The 21,784-nt window shown below is 47.9% G+C and overlaps 2 protein-coding genes across 4 annotated transcripts in view; both read left to right on the top strand.

Moving 5' to 3' along the window:
• Positions 1-10,213, top strand: part of LOC114022415 — an 18,369-nt gene extending 8,156 nt beyond the window's left edge. For 2 of the 3 annotated variants that reach the window (XM_043526860.1, XM_037916079.2), the window contains 2 exons: positions 251-422; positions 1,793-2,608. In XM_043526860.1, the coding sequence (XP_043382795.1) occupies positions 251-422; positions 1,793-1,929 (309 nt within the window). In that variant the 3' untranslated portion in view covers positions 1,930-2,608. Of the gene's footprint in view, positions 1-250; positions 423-1,792; positions 2,609-9,857 lie in introns of those variants that run through there. The other variant, XM_043526861.1, reaches the window with a different exon arrangement.
• On the top strand, positions 951-21,784 carry LOC102943013 (olfactory receptor 10A2). Its single transcript, XM_007071992.3, has 2 exons — positions 951-1,007; positions 20,185-21,784. Exon 2 carries the CDS (start codon positions 20,185-20,187, stop codon positions 21,127-21,129), a length of 945 nt encoding a protein of 314 aa, XP_007072054.1. The 5' UTR covers positions 951-1,007; the 3' UTR covers positions 21,130-21,784.

Below are 21,784 nucleotides of genomic sequence, written 5' to 3'. Positions count from 1 at the left end.
GCCCTGCCTGGTTGGGGGAGATGGGACAGAGGTCTTTGGAGGGCTGTCTGTGGGGGCAGAAAGGCCAGATGGCCACGGCCATTGGGGGGTGTCCTCTAATGGAGCTGCAGGAGATTGGGGACCTGGGACTGAAGCTCAGGCCAGGGCAGGATGGGAAGACCTCGAAAGGCTGGGTGCCCCCCACATCCCACATGGCGGTGCCCTTGGCAGCTCCTGGCCATGCCCACGGTCCCTGCCCTGCCTCCCGCAGATCCAGAGGGTGCAGAACCGGGTCCTGTGGGTCTCCTATTGCTGGCAGCGCCATTGGATGGAGGAGAAGAACCTGCCGGGCGAGCTCAACGAGCGTCTCCTCTACCACGGCACGCAGCCTGAGAACAGGCACTCCATCCAGGAGATCGGCCTCAGGATCACCTGCCGCAAAGGTGGGTCTGGGCCCCCGGGGGACCTCCGGGCTGGGGGCACCAGGACTGTATGCTGTCCCTGCCCCCCGGGCCACCCAGACCTGCCCTGGGCCCAGATGGGAACTTGGGCCCCCTAGAGGGGACAAGCCCCGTGTCCCATTCCCTGCCCCCCTTAGCCAGCCAATCCCCACCCTGGGGCTGGATGGGAGCCGGTGCCCCCTAGAGGGGAAAGGCCCCATGTTTCCGCCCCACTTGAGGGGAAAGGCTCTGTGTCCCATTCCTCACCCCCCAGCACCAGCCAGTCCCCTGCCCTGGGGCCGGTTCTGGGCCGTTGCCCACCCTAGGAGAAGGGCCCTGTCATAAATATAAAGGGTAACCACCTTTCCGTATACAGTGCTATAAAATCCCTCCTGGCCAGAGGCAAAATCCTTTCATCTGTAAAGGGTTAAGAAGCTCAGGTAACCTCGCTGGCACCTGACCCAAAATGACCAATGAGGGGACAAGATACTTTCAAATCTGGAGGGGGCGGGGGAAAGGCTTTTGTCTGTCTGTGTGAGACTTTTGCCGGGAACAGATCAAGGATACAAGCCCTTCAACTCCTGTAAAGTTAGTAATCTAGCTAGAAATGCATTAGGTTTTCTTTGTTTTGGCTTGTAAATTCGCTGTGCTGGAGGGAATGTGTATTCCTGTTTTTGTATCTTTTTGTAACTTAAGGTTAGAGGGATTCTCTATGTTTTGAATCTGACTGCCTGTGAGATTATCTTCCATTCTAATCATACAGAGTGTTTCTTTTATCTTTGTTTTGTTCTTCTAGTAAAGTTCTGGTTTTTTAAGAATCTGATTGGGTTTTGAGGGTCCTAAGAAACCCAAGCTGGTCTGTGCTCAACTTGTTTATTCTCAAGCCTCCCCAGGAAAGGGGGTGTAAGGGCTTGGGGGGATTGCTGGGGGAAGAGGAACTCCAAGTGGTCCTTTTCCCTGGTTCTTTGTTAAAGCGCTTGGTGGTGGCAGCATATGGTTCAAGGACAAGGCAAAGTTTGTGCCTTGGGAAAGTTTTTAACCTAAGCTGGTAGAAATAAGCTTAGGGTCTGTCAAGGTTCCTTCCCCACTCTGAATTCTGGGGTACAGATATGGGGACCTGCATGAAAGACCCTCTATGACCCATTCCCTGCCCCCTTAAGCCAGCCAGTCTCAGCCTGCGGCGGGTCAGGGCTGGCACTCCCTCGAAGGACAACGGCACTGTGTCCCATCTCTCAGTGTCTGGGTGTGTCTGTTCTGGTCTCTCATTTCTCACAGTGGGCATCTATGGCCAGGGCCTGTACTTCGCGGCGGAGGCTGCACGGTTGGCGGACTACGCTAAGCCCGACGCCCATGGGCACTGCTTTATGTTCCAGGTGCGGGTGCTGACAGGGCAGTTCACCCAGGGCAAGGAGGACATGGTGCTGCCCCCGGAGAAGCCGGACGGGGGTGGCCGTTACGACAGCGTGGTAAACATGGTCTCCCATCCCAGCATTTTTGTCACCTTCTTTGACGACCTCACCTACCCTGAGTACCTTATCACCTTCCGGGGCACCAGGCTGCCCCTGAACTGAGAACTGTGCTGCCCTGGGACAGGCCACAGGACCTGGGCACTGCTTGCCTGGCAGCCAAAGAACAGCTGTGGGGCCGGGCAGCATCGGGCATGGAACATGTGCACATGTGTGCTCGCGCATTGGTTAGATTCGGAGCCGCTCAGCTGCATGTCCCTGGCCCTATACTGCTGACAGCTAATGGAGATTCTCCAGAGCATTCCTGGCATTCACAGCTCCAGCAGAGAGGACTGACTGGGCCAGGGGATGGGAAAGAAAGATGAGCTGAGACACATCCTGCTGCCCCCCACCACTCAGTTGTGTGTCATCAGCCCAGTACAGCTGCCCACTAGTGGGGATTCTCCATTTGCCAACAGCTGAGGGAATGTCCAGCTTGTTTCTGGGAGGCTGTATAATTTCCTGTTACAATCTCCTGGCCGTTTCAATCCTGTGGGCCTGGCTCAGGGAAGGGCACAGCATCTTGTTGATCCAGCTGCACCCATGAGGAAGGAGGCATGCTGGTAGGAGAAGATGGTTATAATTTCATGTAAATCAAAATATTTCACAAAAAGCAGGGGGCTCTGAAGGAGTTTTCTGGATAGGAAAAAGCACACTGCAATGAACATTTTCATTGTTTTCCAATCTCAATTCATGTCTTGATTCTGTTGTCAAATATCTAAAAAAAAAAAATTTTTTTTGGATTATTTTGGTCCCCATCCCCCCTTCGTCTTCTTCTTTTTAAACATTTTCCCTACTGGACATGCAGGTGAGGGGACTTATATTGTCCCTCTAGTCCAGTGATCTCCAAACTGTGGGGTGTGCCCCCCTATGGGGGTGTGGAGGAACATTTGGGGGGGGGGCACAGCAAGCCTGGGCCAGCCTGCTGTGGGGCGGGGAGCGAGCGCTACAGAGCCCTGCTCTGCACCCAGCTCCACTCCATCCCCGTCCCCAGCCCCAGCTGCTGCTCCCCTCCCAGCCCCTGGCCCTGGCTAAGGGTTGCCATGTGTCTGGTTTTCGACTGGAAAGTCCAGTCGGAAAGGGGACCTGCCCATGTCCAGTCAGCATTGCTGATCGGACACTAAAAGTGTGGTTACCTGCAGTAAACAGCCTTTGCCACTCAGGGGCAGGAAGCCTGGAGGAGCATTCTGGGATGACTCCGGCAAAAGAGGTACTGGCAGCTCCTCTGTCCTGCCCCAAGCGCGACTCTCCCTCTCTGACCTTTTCCCAGCCACCCCCTGCCCTCCCACCCTGGCTCCTGGGGGATTGAGGACTAGATAAGGGGGGACATGAATGAAAATTTTTGGGGACCACTGCTCTAGCCCCAGATCCTTTCTACATACGACACCAGATCAATGATCCACCCAGCCCGGTGACCCTTTTATGTGCCTGCCCTGATGCATGGGTCCCTTCAGTCTCTCCTGTCCAAGTTGCTCCGGTGTGGATAAATAATGAAAGGGTCTTGGGCCTGGAGTGAGCGTGACTCTGTATCCTGGTGAGCCTGGCCCTCACATGGGCTAGGGGAGACCCCAGGTCTAATTCTCCTGCTCCAGTGAGTCATTATTCATCCCCACTGGAACAGCTTCAGCAGAAGAGACTTAGAGAGCCCTGACCACTGAGTTAAGTGACACCATGTCAGGTTTCCTTCCCCACTGAACTCTGGGGTACAGATATGGGGACCCGCATGAAAGATCCCCTAAGCTTATTCTTACCAGATTAGGTTAAAACTTTCCCAAGGCACAGATTCCTTTCTTGCCTTGGGATCGCTGCCACCAAGTGATTTAACAGACAATCAGGGAAAGGACCACTTGGAGTCCTATTCCCCCAAAATATTCCCCCAAGCCTACACCCCCTTTCCTGGGGAAGGCTTCAGCATATATCCTCACCAATAGGTTACGAAGGCACTACAGACCCAAACCCCTGGGTCTTAGAACAATGGAAAAATCAGTCAGGTTCTTAAAAAGAAGGATTTTATTTAAAGAGAAAAAGGTAAAAGAATCACCTCTGTAAACTTAGGCTAGTAGTTAACCTTACAGAGTAGCAGTAAATTCAAAGAGCACAGAGGAACTCCCTCTAGCCTTCATTTCAAAGTTACAACAAAACAGGGATAAACCTCCCTCTAGCAAAGGGAAAATTCACAAGTTGAGAAAACAATGATAAACTAATTCACCTTGCCTGGCTGTTACTTACAAGTTTGAAATAAGAGACACTTGTTTAGAAAGATTTGGAGAACATGGATTGATGTCCCAAGAGCGAACGGCCACAGAAACAAAGAACCCAAAACAAAGCCTCTCCCAACCCCAGATTTGAAAGTATCTTTTGTCCCTATTGGTTCGTTTGGTCAGGCACCAACCAGGTTACTTGAGCTTCTTAACCCCTTACAGGTAAGGAGGCATTTTAGGCTACCCTTATGGTTATGACACACCACCTGCTCCTCCAGCCAGAGTTTAGATGGGACCTGCTCCTGTAGCCCAAGTCTGGGGTGCAGGAGCCTAAGCACAGGTGCGGATTGGGGCCTATAAGGGCTGCCAGGTTGGGTGGGGCAGATTCCGGGAGGTTTTAGCCCATGATATGAGTGTTCATTAAAGATGAATCTTTCATACCTGGCATCTCCAGGGTGAACCTGGAGGGCTGGCGACTCTAGGGCATATGTGCAGTGCCTGTGATGAAGGGTTGGCACAGATGGCAGCCTATTCCAGACTGCACCGTCTTTTGTGCTACTTTCCGGCCAGCTGCCCTGCCAGGACACCGTGCTGACTGACCGTTGCTGAGAGCCATCCAGACTCCAGCCGGGGCCACCAGCATTCAGTGTCTCCTTCTGCAGCCCCCCTCCAGATAATCATGGACCGGGGCCTGTAAAGGGAGGGGAAGACCAGCATGACAAATTGGGATGAACTTCACCCTTTGGACGGAGTGTCATACCAATGGCCATACTGGATCAGACCAATGGTCCATCTAGCGCAGGGTCTCTTCTTTGCCAGAAGCTGGGAATGGGCAACAGGGGATGGATAACTTGATGATTACCTGTTCTGTTCATTCCCTCTGAGGCACCTGGATTTGGCCACTGTCGGAAGACAGGATACTGGGCTAGATGGACCTTTGGTCTGACCCAGTCTGGCTGTTCTTATGTTCTTCTAGACCAGGTGCTGTAATGGGAAAGAAGCGAACAGGGCAATTTATTGAGTGATCAGCCAGTCCCAGCTTCTGCCAGTCAGAAGTTTAGGGACACCCTGAGCGTGAGCCCTTTGCACCGAGATAGGGCCCTAGTTAAGAGCTGGGTCCTACTGTGTGGGGGGAATGGGCGGGGGGCATCTCCACACAAGGTTCCACGGGAGACTGGCTGGGAGGAACGCTGCTCAGCATCACTAAGTTCCTTGCTGACTCCACAGGAATTAAAGTAGAGATCCAGAGAAAAGGCAAAGCTCTGAGGAAGGGCGGATGAGTGACTATAGGGCTCAAAAAGCAGTATCCAGGTCTAGGGAAGCTAGACAGCAGGGTCTGATGGCCCTAGAGTGGGCATCAGACAAGAGATCTCAGCACCGGAGTGTCTCTGTGACAGTTCCACCCAGATCCAGTTGGCTTGAAAGAGAGAGGCAGAAACTGCATTTTCGCTCTTTGCTGTTCTTTCTTCTCCCCTTTTTGTGCTTGTGTCTTGATCTGTCTTCTAGGAATAAGATCCGACTTTAACAAGAGCAACCACAACTCCAGCCCATCTCCACAAACATCTTCTCTTTCCCCGCAAAGGACAGTTATCACCATCTTTGATAGCATCCAAGAGACATAGGGGGCTTTTCTTTCTAAAAACTCTCTCCACCTACAGGGCCAGGGAGCAAGGGGTGTTGTTCAACTGAAAGCTTGATTTAATACTTCACATTTCAAACACTTCCACTCTTCAGCCTTCTTTTCTGTATCTTTAATGGAAGGTTAATGAAGTAGTTTTAATGGCATGTTTGCCTTGGGACTGGGCAGGCAGCGGTCTCTGCATACCAAACTCTGAGCCTTGTTTGACACCGTTTTATATCAGCTGGTGACTGGGTTATGTTGACTCTTTGGGCCCATGCAAAGTAGAACCCCGTTTATCGGCTCCTCCGTTATCTGGCCCTCTGCATTAACTGAACAACCAGGACGCCAGGGCCAGAAGTGGGCAATCTCTCCTGTGGCCGCTAGATGGTGCTAAAGCCCCACACATCCAGCTGCAGCCACTAGATGGCACTGCAGCCTCACACTTCCCCGTTTTCGGTTTATCTGACTTTTTGATTATCCGAGCTGGCCCTGGTCCCAATTAGATTGGATAAACAGGGCTCCGCGGTATGCCATCTAAATGAATACGGCATGATTCACACAAAGTACTTTCAGAGTGGTAGCCGTGTTAGTCTGTATCACTAAAAAGAACGAGAAGTACTTGTGGCACCTTAGAGACTAACAAATTTATTTGAGCATCTGATGAACTGGCCCACGAAAGCGTATACTCAAATAAATATTTTAGTCTCTAAGGTGCCACAAGTACTCCTCGTTCTTTTTACAAAGTACTTTGAAATCTTTGGGGTCACGATGCTGCTGAAGAAAACTGCTCAGTTCTTGTACTGCCCTTGTCTGTGTCAAGGGAACATCAGATATGCCACACTCAATCCAACCTGAGTGCCATATCAAGTCCAGCATCCAGTCTCTGACAGTGATCAGACCTGGATGTTCAGAGGAAGGTTCACAGCAGAGAGATGTGGGATAAGCTGCCCCACAGTAGTCTCCAATAATTAGAGATTGGCTTAAGCCCTGAACGATGTTTAATATCCCTTCCAAAAATGTTATCATAATTAACTATAACCCTGGATACACTTCTTATCCAATCCTTATCTGTCTCTTGCTACATTTTTGGTCTCAGTGTCTCCCTGTGGCAATGAGTTCCGCAATCTAATTATGTGTCTTCTCCATGACATCTGCACAAGGGTAGAACACCCTTCCAACAGCAATGCACAAAACCACCACCCTCATCTTATGCAGATCCTAGGACAACGAGAAGAGGTCTCGGCTTAAAGCACTTTTTCATTGCTCTATTATGTTTTTGTGCTTCTCTTCTTCTCTACAGCCATGCTACTGCATGCACTGGAATGGTTAGACTAAATGGACATATAGCTGGTCTATATGCAGAACTCCAACGGCAGCTAACAGGCCACTTCCACTTTTAGACTACCTGCAGACTTGAGCCCAGTGAACACTGTGTATGGTCCCGATCCTGCAGACAGATTCACTGTCATGCGGGTGCCTGGACTCACAATTAATTGCACTGGGATTATTCATGTGTTCGACCTATTCACTGGACCCAACCATTTGCAGGGATGGACACTATCAGCATATTTATATGAGCATTGGAGTTCAGTAAGCCTATCACATTAAAAAGGGAGCTCTATCAGGTGGCAATTGGGCCTACATTTTCACAGGGCTCCAAAACCTAGGCCCTGAGGAAGAGATAGGAGAAAATCTTGAATGCCGTAGAAATGATCATGTGAAGATGGATGCTTGGAGTTACAAGGAGGGACCATGTTCGGAATGAAGGAAGTAAGGGAAGGGTGAAGGTGGCACCAGCTATAGAAAAACTGAGGGGATCCAGGCCAAGTTGTTTTGGGAATGAGGAAAGAAGATCAGAAGAATATATAGGAAACAGGGTGTTAAAGTTAGAAGTGGAAGGGAAGAGAAGGGCTGTAAAGTCCCTGTACTAGATGGATGGAGTTTCTGAGGAACTGCTTCAAGACAGCTTGGAATGGCAAAAAGGGAATCACAGAGCCAAACCCACATAGATGGCAGAGGGTGAATAAGATTTCCATTCAGACAGTGTAGTAAAGGGTTCAGACACTGTATTGCAAGATTGTGATGTTATACTCTTCCCCATGTAAGGAGAAAATCCCATTCAACAGGCCTTGAGAATCCCCACCTGGTTCCTGATGCCTATCCCCATGCTCCCTTTCCTTGGGAAAACAATGTCCTCCTGATGCAGGTTGTCCTCCGTTCTGTCCGCAAGATACGGAGGCTCGGCCCCAACCACAGAGGGAGCCCACCCACGGGAATAAGGTGAACACTTCATCACAACAGAGCCCACAGCAAAGATAGGGTATAAAACGCAAGGTAGGTTGGTAGGTGAATGGGTCGGTAGACTGAGAAATCAATGGATTTCAAGATGGTGACATAGATAGATAGACAGATAGATTGATGATAGTGCTGATGAAAGGCTAAATAACACAAATGCTGCTGCTAGTGTACTATAATATAATGTTGTACAATCAATAAAAAAATTATACTATTCACATAGGACACGGTTCAGAAATGTAGGGAGTAGTGCCTGATCTCTTGAAAAGGACATGACACATGTCACTAGTGCTCATTAGAGTCAGTCAACATGTGCTGTAAATGTTGGCCTTGCTTTGTGCCCTTGAGTTATTTCTGAACTCATCCCTGATTTTTCTGGATCCTTTGACAAACAATCTGAATGGGCAACTTCTTTTGCCCAAGAGTCGTCCATGAGTTGGTCACTTTTATTTGTTTTTCACATGTAATCGAAAATATCCCTTCCTAATTTTGCTGTAGGGACATCACCTTTCTTTCTGAAACCAGCTCTTCGAAACTGAACCTCTTTCCTAGAGACTTTATTTGTGTTCTTTTTTGGTTTGCTCTTTTTAAAAAAAAAAACAAAAAACCAACCCTAAAATAAAAGGTTATTTGGTACTGATTGTGGGGGGAGAGTGCCCTCCACTGAATCTCCGGGCTGTTCCTCCGGGCTGCTCCCCCTTCTTGAGTACCACTGTCCAGGACTGTAATTCTTTGGAGAGTCTCTTTGTTTTGTACAGTGCCTCACACAATGGGCTGCTGGTCCATGAATGGAGGGACTAGGTGCTACAATGACATGAAGAAGGGTGGAACAGCCCCTCTATCTGGAAAAATGAATCAGACCTGTAAGGTGCTTAGAGGTTATTTGTCAAAATATTTCAAAAGTTTGTATTTCTGCTTTCTGTTTCATAGAAAGCTACAACATTTATTTCATGGAGAAACAGAAAGAGCAAAATTTCTCAAAAAACAAAAGAGGCTTCAATTTGCAAAGGAGCCTAAGGGAGTTAGGTGCCCAAATTCTATTCAACTCTATTCAAATCAAATGCTAATGAGTTCCCAAGCCCCATTGTTTTTATTTTGCCAAGCTATAAATGCTGATTATTGACGATGGAAATATTTTCCTGGTGTGTGCTTGATGAAATCGACATTTACCAATATAATCAAATCCTTCCATGCTTACATGTATGGAAATAGGTAACATCCCGTGTGAGTACTACTTGATATGTCACAGCTATTTAAAGGGTTAGCACTCGATACCTATACACTATCCCAGCGGTTCTCAAACTGGGGATCGGGACCCCTCAGGGGGTCGTGAGGTCATTACATGGGGGGGGGAGGGTGCGAAATGTCAGCCTCCAGCCCAAACCCCGCTTCACCTCCAGCATTTATAAGGTGTTAAATATATAAAAATGTGTTTTTAATTGATAAGGGAGTCACACTCAGAGGCTTGCTATGTGAAAGGGGTCACCAATACAAAAGTTTGAGAACCACTGCACTATCCCCTTTCTCTGGGCACATCCCAAAAAACATCTGCAGGTCTCTCATGACTTCTCTCTCACACGCAGTTGTCCTCTCTCTCTCCCCTAATGCTGCACCTGTACAAACATAAAAACTCACTCACCTACTCTGTCCCAAATGTGCACCTCTATGAGGGGTGCCGGGAGTTCACCTCCACCAGGTAACACATGTTAAAGGCAGTGTGCTCTATCTAGAGTAGATTTGCTACTAACATCCGCCCTTCAATCCAAGCTGGACAAAGCCACTTTCTCTCAGACACACCCATGTTCTCTCTCTCCAGGTACCTCTGCACTGCGAACAAAAGGTGACTCTTGAAAATGTGACAGCTGCAACATTTTAAAATCCTAGTGATCAAGGGCAAGATGAAGCTTTATGATGCATTAGCTGGTGTCACAAATCAGAGCAACTGCATTTATTCTACATCCACAATCCCTTGAGGGCACCCACTCCAGGCTCTGGAGCCATCCCTTCTCTGGGGCAATGAGTCACATCTCACTCCTGCCCGAGTGGAGTTTTTCCAGGCTGCACAGTTCCCTGCCTACACTGTGATCTCTCCAGCCAGTCAGACTGCCTCAGCTGGCCAGCGTCTGTGCTTTGCATTCTGTTTGAAGGAGCACATTTATTCCTAAGAGGAAAGCTTTGCAGAGAAAATATATTAAAAATTGTTCACATTCCTTTCTACACACTAAAAACTTACAGACTTAGAGAGCTGATAAAGTCCTTCCCATCCACCCCCCACCCCCGACCCCCAGGAGGGCTTGAGGTCCCCCGTTGGACAGAAGATGATGTCAGGTTGCTGGATCAGGAGGAAGGTCCCTAGTCAGTTTAAACTCAGGCTTTTTATCCAAAAGTCTTTTCTTTATCTGTTGGCGTCTGGAGAAAATTTGCCTAATCACCCCCCACCGTTCTTAGTTCCTGGAGAGCTGTGGTCCTCCTGCTGCATCGAATTACAGACAGTCCCCAGCCCACAATGATACATGAACTGAACGTAGTACGATCTTCCAAAGATAGTGCAGGAAATTGCCCCGTCTCTCACAGCTGGCAATCGATTGTCATTATGACAATGAGCAATCATTGGACAAGCATGAGAATGACTCTGCTGTCTTGCCAATAAATAACTGACCTAGTGGGTGCAAGACGCAAGCTGAAGCCTGTGACAGGCACTTCAATTAGCGATACACCAGGAAACAGCTTCAACAGGAAAGATTAAAAGAGCTTTCCTTTGGGTTACCCCATAGCTCAGTGGTTAAGGGCAGTTTGCTATAATATGGGAGAACCCCCGTTCAAATCCTGTTTCTTATCAAGCACAAAGGGCAATTGAATCTGGTGTTTCTTATCCCAGCTGAGCACTGAACCAGTGGGCTAAAAGTTATCAAAAGACCTTTCCCACCCCTTTGATTTTGTGCATCCATCTCTGTACAAATGACCCAAATTCCACTTTGGATTGAGGAAAGCAGGGTTTATTCAACCCCCAAATGTTTGTGTTTTTTGATTCTCCAATTTTTTGTTGTTGCAATTTTTGGATTCTGTTGGACCCGAACTGAAATTTTGGGGGAAAATTTTTGAACTGCAGGTGAACTTAAAAATCAGTCATCCCCCCAGCTCAATTGCCTTCTTACCCTGCCCGAGCTCCCTTCCTCATTATTAGTGAGATCTTGAGGTCACAGGTGAAAATTAGGCACCCGACTCATTGGCCTTTCAATGGTGTTTGAGCACCTACCTGTCCTTTTTGCCCGCCCCCCCCAAGTTACAGTAAAACAAAGCAGAGTCTTACATCTATAGCACATCCCCTTTCTGTGCAGACACCAGAGGATCTGTGTGCGGATGGGGCAGGGACATGATATCTTCCTTCAGTGTTACATGACTCCTGATCCCTATGGTATTAGCTCCCATGGCTCACAGAGGGATGCAGGAGTCAGCTGCTGTGTATCGCTAAGAGATCTTCCCTCTGGGGCTGAAGAAACCTTTTGAAAATAAACATAAGGTAATGGGTTTATTCTGGGTCCTTAGAAAGGAAATCAGTGGAACGTTTGTACCGATTTCCATTATTACTTACAAACCACCCAGGGAATTCCCAAAAAGTTTTTTAAAATGAAGCTGAGGCAGTCAGGCTCTCAGTAGGATGGATTACGTTCGAATTTCCCCTGCAGTATTACATGTTAACTACAGCAGTAACTGCAGGACTTAGCTGGAATGGCGTAGAGGTCTTCTCCAGAGGTGCTCAGAAAATGGGGCTTTTCTCTGTCACAGATGTGGATGAAAGCAGGGGAAATAATCATTTTTGTAGAAATTTTCATTGGACAATGTGGCATTTCATCAAAAAACTGACAACTAAAGTTAAGATTTTGTCACAATTATTTTTAGTAAAAGTCACGGACAGGTCACAGGCAATAAAAAATTCACAGGGTGGGGGAGAGAAATGACAGCTAGAGTCTGTGGGGAACTGACAGGCCAAGCCCCACTGCCATGGTGGGGGCACAGCCCTGGCTCCAGCAGCTGCAGCTCCGGGGGGGGCGGGAGGGGAGGTGTGCAGAGCACCTTTGGAGCTGGCCGCAGCTGCAGGGCAGAGGCACACAAGTCCCAACTCCAACCCCAACCATGGGCACACAGCCCTAGCCACAGCCATCAGGTGTGTGTGTGGTGGGGTGTGCATAGCTCCAGCCCCGGCGGAAGTTAGAGAGACAAGTTGAGGGAGGTAATATCTTTTCTTGAACCAGCTTGTGTTGGTGAGAGAGACAAGCTTTAGAGCTTCACAGTGCTCTTCTTCAGGTCTGGTAAATTTACCAGGACAGGTCTACACTACAGAACTATATTGGTATAATTATGTTGCTCAGCGGTAATCAACACACCTGAATGATGTAGTTATACTGACATAATTCCCCATGTAAACAGCGCTGTAGTGACAGGAGGAAGCGTTGCTACTAGCTGATAACACAGAGCAAGCAGTTTCTAAGTTTCTAAGAAGCTTAGAAGCTTCTTTGGCATGGTGGGTCACCCCTCTTAGAAAGCTTAATCATTCAGGCCCTCTTTCTATGTCCAAACTTGGTTTCCTCACTCACCGAAATGTTGGGGTACACTTACTCCATAAGGTGGTATGTTTGTATATATTGATGACTCTCGGATGCAACGCATCCGGCCCCATGGACTTTTGCTTTTTGCTTTTCTAAATAGTCCCGAACCACTTCTTTCTTCACAGAGGGCTGGTCACCTCCTCCCCATGCTGTGCTGCCCAGTGCAGCAGTCTGGGAGCTGACCTTGTTCGTGAAGACAGAGGCAAAAAAAGCATTGAGTACATTAGCTTTTTCCACATCCTCTGTCACTAGGTTGCCTCCCTCATTCAGTAAGGGGCCCACACTTTCCTTGACTTTCTTCTTGTTGCTAACATACCTGAAGAAACCATTCTTGTTACTCTTAACATCTCTCGCTAGCTGCAACTCCAGGTGTGATTTGGCCTTCCTGACTTCACTCCTGCAAGCCTGAGCAATATTTTTATACTCATCCCTGGTCATTTGTCCAATCTTCCACTACTTGTAAGCTTCTTTTTTGTATATAAGAGCAGCAAGGATTTCACTGTTAAGCCAAGCTGGTCGCCTGCCATATTTACTATTCTTTCTAGACATCGGGATGGTTTGTCCCTGTAACCTCAATAAGGATTCTTTAAAATACAGCCAGCTCTCCTGGACTCCTTTCCCCCTCATGTTATTCTCCCAGGGGATCTTGCCCATCAATTCCGTGAGGGAATCAAAGTCTGCTTTTCTGAAGTCCAGGGTCTGTATTCTACTGCTCTCCTTTCTTCCTTTTGTTAGGATCCTGAACTTGACCATTTCATGGTCACTGCCTCCCAGGTTCCCATCCACTTTTGCTTCCCCTACTAATTCTTCCCGGTTTGTGAGCAGCAGGTCAAGAAGAGCTCCGCTCCTAGTTGGTTCCTCCAGCACTTGCACCAGGAAATTGTCCCCTACATTTTCCAAAAACTTCCTGGATTGTCTGTGCACCGCTGTATTGCTCTCCCAGCAGATATTAGGGTGATTGAAGTCTCCCATGAGAACCAGGGCCTGCGATCTAATAACTTCTGCGAGTTGGCGGAAGAAAGCCTCGTCCACCTCATCCCCCTGGTCTGGTGGTCTATAGTAGACTCCCACCACGACATCACCCTTGTTGCTCAGACTTCTAAACTTAATCCAGAGACTCTCAGGTTTTTCTGCAGTTTCATACTTGAGCTCTGAGCAGTCATACTGCTCCCTTACATACAGTACAACTCCCCCACCTTTTCTGCCCTTCCTGTCCTTCCTGAACAGCTTATATCCATCCATGACAGTACTCCAGTCATGTGAGTTATCCCACAAAGTCTCTGTTATTCCAATCACATCATAATTCCTTGACTGTGCCAGGACCTCCAGTTCTCCCTGCTTGTTTCCCAGGCTTCGTGCATTTGTATATAGGCACTTGAGGTAACCTGCGGATCACCCCTCTTTCTCAGTATGAGGCAGGAGCCCTCCCCTCTCACGCGCTCCTGCTCGTGCCTCCTCCCGGTATCCCACTTCCCCACTTACCTCAGGGCTTTGGTCTCCTTCCCCCGGTGAACCTAGTTTAAAGCCCTCCTCACTAGGTTAGCCAGCCTGCTTGTGAAGATGCCCTTCCCTCTCTTCGTTAGGTGGAGCCCGTCTCTGCCTAGCACTCCTCCTTCTTGGAACACCATCCCATGGTCAAAGAATCCAAAGCCTTCTCTCTGACACCACCTGCGTAGCCATTCGTTGACTTCCACGATTCGACGGTCTCTACCCAGGCCTTTTCCTTCTACGGGGAGGATGGACGAGAACACCACTTGCGTTTCAAACTCCTTTATCCTTCTTCCCAGAGCCACGTAGTTCGCAGTGATCCACTCAAGGTCATTCTTGGCAGTATCATTGGTGCCTACATGAAGAAGCAGGAAGGGGTAGCGATCTTTGGGCTTGATGAGTCTTGGCAGTCTCTCCGTCACATCGCGAATCCTAGCTCCTGGCAAGCAGCAGACTTCTCGGTTTTCCCGGTCGGGGAGGCAGATAGATGACTCAGTCCCCCTGAGGAGAGAGTCTCCGACCACCACCACCCGCCTCCTTCTCTTGGGAGCGGTGGTCATGGAACCCCCAACCCTAGGACAGTGCATCCCATGCCTTCCAATCGGCGGAGTCTCCTTCTGCTCCCTTCCCTCAGACGTATCATCTGGTCCACTCTCCGCATTAGTACCTGTGGAGAGAACATGAAAATGGTTATCTCTTCCTAGAGGCGCTGAGGGTGGTCTTCGAGATGGGTTTCCACTGAGTTTTCAGAGAGGTGGAAGATGCAGGAGTAGCAGTAGCGGCAGAGGATTTCTGCGAAGCCAGCAGGGGAGTGATCGTCTTCTCTGTCTGTCCTGGAGCACAGGTTGTCTTCCTTCTGGGTTCTGGGGTACATGGTGCAGAACCTAATTTTTAGGGAAAAAGCGTGTAGGTCTGTGATTCAGTCATGAAACTGATAAAAACAGATACTACGCTTGGTCTGAGCTCCAAGGAGCTGGTGACTGGTGGAACCAGGCTGATTCCACCAGCCACCAGCTCCTTGGAGCCCACCTGTTCCACCACCAGGCTGGTGGAACGGGCGGGCTCAGTGGTACCCACAGTACATCAGGTGGCACCCTGAAGCGTGGGGGGCAACACATTGCAATTCCCTCCCTGAATTACTCAGAAGACCCAATCTATCTTATAGATACAAGAACTCTTGTAGTGGGTCTTCCCACCGGCTTTAGCTCTTTGGTGGAGTTGGAAGCTGAACATTTTGGTTACAAAGTATTGTTTGAAAAAGAACCAGTCTTCAGTGTTGTTCTTCTGATGCTCCATTCCAGGACGAGCTTTCACTTACCATGTTAAAATAAAGTTAAAGGTTTTAACTCTCCTCTCGCCCACCTTTGTGTAAATCAGGCATCTCAATGAATACTCATCTCCATGTAAATTAGGAGTAAGCGTTATTTAGGTCAACGGGGCTCATTCTACATACATACGATCACTGCTGTGTTGATCAGGAGAAGCTGCACTGAGGACAATGGATTCTCCTTTCACATAAACTATGTTAATAATTTTTTCTAGTACCTTCCTCTGACTCTTTGTCTGATACCCATCTCCTGGACTCACACCATAGGGCCCTCACACAGAGAGTAGGATTCGGTGAGTGTAACTTTAAAGAGAGGGAGTTTCCTTCAAGACACCCTAAAAAAGTAACTGATGAGATGGAAAATAATCCAACAGACTCCTGCTCACTGAACCGCTGGGGATGGGTCCTTTCCACTCACCTCACTGCAAATCAGTAGTAACTCCACTCAAGTCAGAGCACCTGATTCTCCTCTCCTTTAAGTCCACATAAACAGGAGTAAATCAATATGGCTAATAATCTTTTTACTCACTCCAGTGAAACGAGGAGTAACTCCACTGAACTCAAAATAGGCATCCTTAGTCTTTAGAAAATTCTCTGGCCTATGCAATACAGAATGTCAGACTACATGGTCATAATGGCTCCTTCTGTCCTTAAAAATCTGTGAATTCTTGTATAGCAGTTGTGCTGCTAGTTGTACAACTTGAGGCCTCAACCATGTCCTACTCACTGTCTTTCCACACAGACATGACCCATGCATAGAGATTAGATCTAATTCCCCTTCAGTAGGAGCCACCAGCCTCTTTCTCTTTCTGCCTCTATAGCCTTAGGCAGTTTTCCACTGGAAAAAGTTAATTCATTGGAATCAAAATGTTTTGTGGGAATGTGTCAAACTTGTCAAAACCTTTCATGGAAACGAGCCAACCATCTGGTTGGTTGATGGATGGGCAAGTAGGCTGCTCAGCTCATCCAGCTCCCAGCTCCCTGCCTGGTGGGCTGCTGAGCTGTTTGTGTCCCTGGGATCTCCTGTTAGCCAGCCCCTGTGCTGTGCAAGATCCCCATCTCACCAGCTCCCCAGCTCCCTGAATCTCTGGCTCTATGAGCTCCCCATTTCCTCAAGTTCCCTGAAATCCCCAAGTTGCCAGCTGTTGGGTGGCTAGCACCTTGGGCTGCCCATCCCCAGTCTGTCCAGATCTCCCAGCTGCCCCACTCCCCAGTTTGGTAAGCTTCCTAGGCTATTCCCTCCCTAACTGCCCACCTGATGGGCTGCCAGCCAAAGCCCTCCTGGTGACATCATCCTCGCAGCCAGGCATTGACCTTTAGGATGCATCTGTCTCTGCCTGGTCGCTTGACTGGAAGGATTGACGAGAACACAACCTGTGAGCCCAACTCCTTCACCCTTACTCTCAGAGCCCTATAGTCTCTTCAGACCTGCTCAGGGTCAGACCTTGTAGTGTCATTAGTGCCCACATGGATGAGAAGCATGGGGTAGTTGTCAGAGGGCCAGATGATTCCTGACAACATCTTGGATAAAGCCCCTGGCAGGGAGTATACCTTCTGGGATGTCATGTCAGGGTGACAGATGGGTGCCTCCATCCCCCTCAGAAGAGAGTCACAAGCCACTACTACCCTACGTTTCTCCTGGGAGTGGTGGCTGCAATCCTCCCAGCCTTGGGAATAAATGGCTTCTCCTCCACCTTTGGGTGTGATTCCTCATCGCTCATTGCCAGGGCAGCATAACGGTTCCTCATCACTAAGGTGGGTGGGTTGGGAGAAGGGGTGGACTACTGCCTGCTGCCAGAAGTAACCAGCAGCCAGTGTCCTCCCTGTGACAGAGCCATATCCTCCTCCCCCGGTGGAGTTACAGAAGTTCTCTCTAGTGGCATAGCTTCCTCAGCCTTGGACATATCCATATGAATCATCTCAATGAATTCTTCATGGGCACGGATGCTCATCAGCCTAGCCATCTCCACCTCTAGCTCTCCCACCTGCTTCCTGAGAGATTACACCAACAGGCACCTTTCACCAGCATGGACCCCCCAGCCTGGCTTTCTGAGAGTGGGAAATGCAGGCCATAATCTCTGCAAATCCACACCAGGCTCTGCATAGAGGCATCCATGGTCAGGTTGTCTGTCTGATGAAGGTGCTGGTGGAGGAGACAGGAGCAGTGGTGGCACTGGCGATGTGGCCTTTCCAAACCATAGCAATTATATTACAACTCCCTCTTACAAACCCTCTATCAAAGTCCCCTGTTTGCGGTTACGAGGACACTAATGGTCAGCAGATTATGAGTTTTCAAATGATATCTCACCAGGCATACTTTGTACAAAATTTACCATGGTCTTGTAAAGGGGATGGATATAGGGGCTCCATAGTCTGTCACACTGTGTTCAGTTCCTGACTGTTGTTAGGGTTAGATTTAGGTTATTTATGAGACATCAGATATCCCAGGCTCAGTTCATTTTTATTAGTCAAAGACAAAACAGCACAACATAGAAAGGTAAAGGTTAATACACCACGAATCCAGGGGGAAGTTCTGCTGCTTCACTTCTGTTCCATCTATCTTGCAGAAATTCACCCTCTTATATAGAATCATAGAAGATTAGGGTTGGAAGAGACCTCAGGAGGTCATCTAGTCCAACACCCTGCTCAAAGCAGGACCAAGCCTATACCACGTGTTTACAAAAAAGAGACAAAATAAATTCCATTCTCATAATCTTTCTACTTGTGAAGTTCATTTCATGGCATCTCTGTTTACACAATTGTTAAGCTAAAGACAAGCCATTATTTCATCAATCAAAGAAGAGATATGCAATAACAAGCATTCCCATTCTTGGTCTCCTCCACATCGGGACACATATTCTAAGGTTCAGCAGACCAAAGCAAGCGGACACACACAATCCATCATTCAACAATATACTAAGATTCCACCTGAGTACAAAGGATTATGGATACAGAGCATTATAAGCACTTTGATTCATCCACAAAGGATTATGGGAATCTGGTTCATCTCCCAACAGATGCCAAGAACTTTGCTTCAACTGTTAACACTGTTACAAACTTCAGTCTAAGTCACTTGAAGTCTATTTACAAAGGTATTTAGGCACTAAAAGATGAAGGTTAGTATCTAGTGCAATTTTTTTTAAAATGTCATACAATTTAGGCACCTAAATCCCAAAGGGTTTGGGGCACCTAAGCACTTTTGGAAAATCCCACTAGGTGTATAAATACCTTTAACAATCCAGCCCTTAGTACCTTAGTTCCCATTTGTAGAATGGGGATAATGTGTCTTCCTTTCTCCCACATATTATTGTCTGTCTGGTCTATTCAGACCATGTGTATATGTGTGTGTGCTGTGCTATGCTAGAGATGTGTGTGTGTGTGTGTTTCCCCCTGTTGGAGGGTATGAGGACAGCTCAGTGTTTGTGTGTGTGTTGCCCCAGCTGGAGGGAATGAGGACTGCTCAATTTGTGTGTGTGCACACGCGTGTGCCACTCTACGGGAGGAAAAGGTGCAGTCTCACGTCTGATTGCTGTATCCGTGTGTGTGACAGAACAAGAAGGAGAGCACATCGGGGAAAGCAGAGAGTTACCAATAAGCAAACACCCAGCCAAGATACAGATGGGTCGTCAAGTGGCAATTCCAAAAGGGACAATGGGGACAAACACATGAGTTTATAGTTGAATCTGGCCTGATCTGCAGCAGTGCTGGCTGACCGACATGCCCACTCAGGCTACTCGGAGATGTGGGCTCTTTCTTCAGCTGCTCCGGGTCAGGACGGCATAGCTATTAGGTTTAATTTTAAAACCAGGGGTATGTTAGAATTTACCTTCAAAGGCTTCCTAATTAAACCCAGAGAACCTAAGGGATTGTGTCCTGGGAGGCTCAGAATTCAGGTGAAATACACCGACTCTACCACATCCACGGCATACACAGGCACCCTGACTTGCTGCAAAGTTGTTTGAATTTCTTTTATATGCAAGGGATCTGTTCCACTTGGGTAGGATTTTTCTCTTCCCCCATGGAACTGAAAGGAGAATACCATTCAAAACAAACAGAATTCAGACATGAAGGCTCAGATTCGGGTCTTAGTTATTCAAAGACAATTATTGAGTAACCACGTTGAAGTCAAATGTCTTCTTCCAGATTTACACAGGTGAAGTCTGAGTCACAGTGCTCTGTTAGTATTTTATTTTTAAAATAGACAGCTTGACAGATACAGGAGTGTGTATGGGGATAGGTAGATAGATAGATAGATGAATGAGTGTGTATTGGGATGGATGGATGGATGTTGATGTAAATTGGCCAAGCTTAATTAAAGTCAATGTGGCTTCACCAACTCATACCAGCTGATGAAACCAAAAACACTATCAGAGCTTGTCGTTTTTAGCCTAGAAAAATGCAGGCTGAGAAGGATCTGGTTGCGCTCTATAAATACATCAAAGAGGTAAACTCCAGGGAGAGAGATGAGCTATTGAAGCTAAAGAACAAAGTCGCCACATGAACACATAGACAGGAGCAGCTTCCCCATCGGATGAGTTGGGGGTCAGACAACCTATCCAGTTAGAAACTGGAGCTGGGTCAGTTTATGAATGGGATGATATGACAGGGCTACCTGTAGTAGCCAGAACTGGACTGGACTGGACTGAATGACCCAGGAGGTCCCTTCCATTCCTGTGTCCCTATGAGCTGGCCCATAATATTTTTTCCTCTTCCTTCTGCAGATGAGCTATACCAGTGAAACTGCACAGAGGAATCACAGCACGGTGACCCAACTCATTTATCTTGGCTTCTCCCAGGATCCAGTGACACGAGCAATACTTTGCGTAGGTTTCTCCATTATCTACACCATCTCCCTGATGGGCAACAGCATCATCAACCTCATCACAATGCTGGACTTGGCCCTCCACACCCCTATGTATTTCTTCCTCTGGAACCTGTCCTTTTTGGAGAGCTGCTACATCTCTGTCACCATCCCCAAGATGCTGGTCAACTTTGTCTCTGAGGAGAGGACCATCTCCTTCACTGGGTGTACCATCCAGATGCATTTCGTCCTTTCTCTTGGGACAGCAGAGTGCTACCTGCTGGCCGCCATGGCATACAGGGCCATCTGCTCCCCTCTGCATTACCCCACCATTATGAATCCCAGAGCCCGTGCCAAGATGGCTGCTGTCTGCTGGCTCTATGGAATCCTGATGCCCATGAGCAAAGTGATTTGCATCTTCTCCTTGCCCTACTGTGGGCCCAACAAGATCAACCACTTCTTCTGCGACATCCACCCTGTGCTGAAGCTGGCCTGTGGGGACACCTCCAGGAGCGAGGTCTTCATTGTACCGATCAGCCTAATGATCACTGTCATCCCCTTCCTAATGGTGCTGGTGTCCTATGCCTGCATCCTCTACACCATCCTGAAGACAACTTCATCCGAGGGAAGGCACAAAGCTTTCTCCACCTGCTCCTCCCACCTCACCGTAGTCATCTTGTTCTACGGTTCAACCTGTGCTATGTACCTGCAGCCCAAGTCCAGCCACGTAGCGGACATGGACAGAGTGGTGGCCCTATTTTATACCGTCGTCATCCCCACGTTAAACCCTATGATCTACAGCCTAAGGAACCAGGAGGTGAAGGCTGCTCTGAAGAGACTGAGGGGGAGGAAAAGATTTTCATGAAAGATTTAAAAGCTTTGGAGCTGTCCAGTTCAAATTAGGACTTTTTATCAAAATAAATTAAAAATTACCAAACAATTTCTTCTGGCTGGGTTTTCACATTACAGCATCTTTTCTCTCCTCTCATGTCTATGGTTCTGATATATGAGGACCTGTCTGAAAACTAAAGCCAGGCAGCTGAACTTCTTTCTTTCTTTCTTTCTTTCTTACAGTTACTTAGGAATAAATGTACTGATGCCAATGTTGACACCCTGGGGGCTTGTTCACATGGGGATACTCAAGAAAATTAATCCAAATTAACTAAAGGTGTGGATTAAAAGTGGATTAGCTAAACTACATTAAACCCGTCTGTGGGCACTTTCATTTGGAATTACAGTGGCCTTACTTTGGAAGTGGAATTAAACTAACCTGAATTAAGGCTATATTAATTTTGAATGAGAGTGTCCACACATGGGTTTGATGCAGTTTATCTAAACCTCTTTTAGTACACATTTGGGCCTGTTCTACACTAAAAAGTTAGCTTGACCCAGCTTTATTGCTCAGGGGAGTGAAAAATCCACACCCCTAAGCAGCATAGTGAAGCTGTTCTAATCCCCAGTGTAGTCAGTGCTAGTTGGCCAGAAGAATTCTTTCATCCACCTAGCTACTACCTCTTGGG

Source organism: Chelonia mydas, chromosome 13, assembly GCF_015237465.2.
Source record: "Chelonia mydas isolate rCheMyd1 chromosome 13, rCheMyd1.pri.v2, whole genome shotgun sequence".
NCBI lineage: Eukaryota > Metazoa > Chordata > Testudines > Cheloniidae > Chelonia > Chelonia mydas.
Note: the sequence above shows the minus strand (reverse complement) of the source record. Positions and strands in the feature narration are given on the sequence as shown.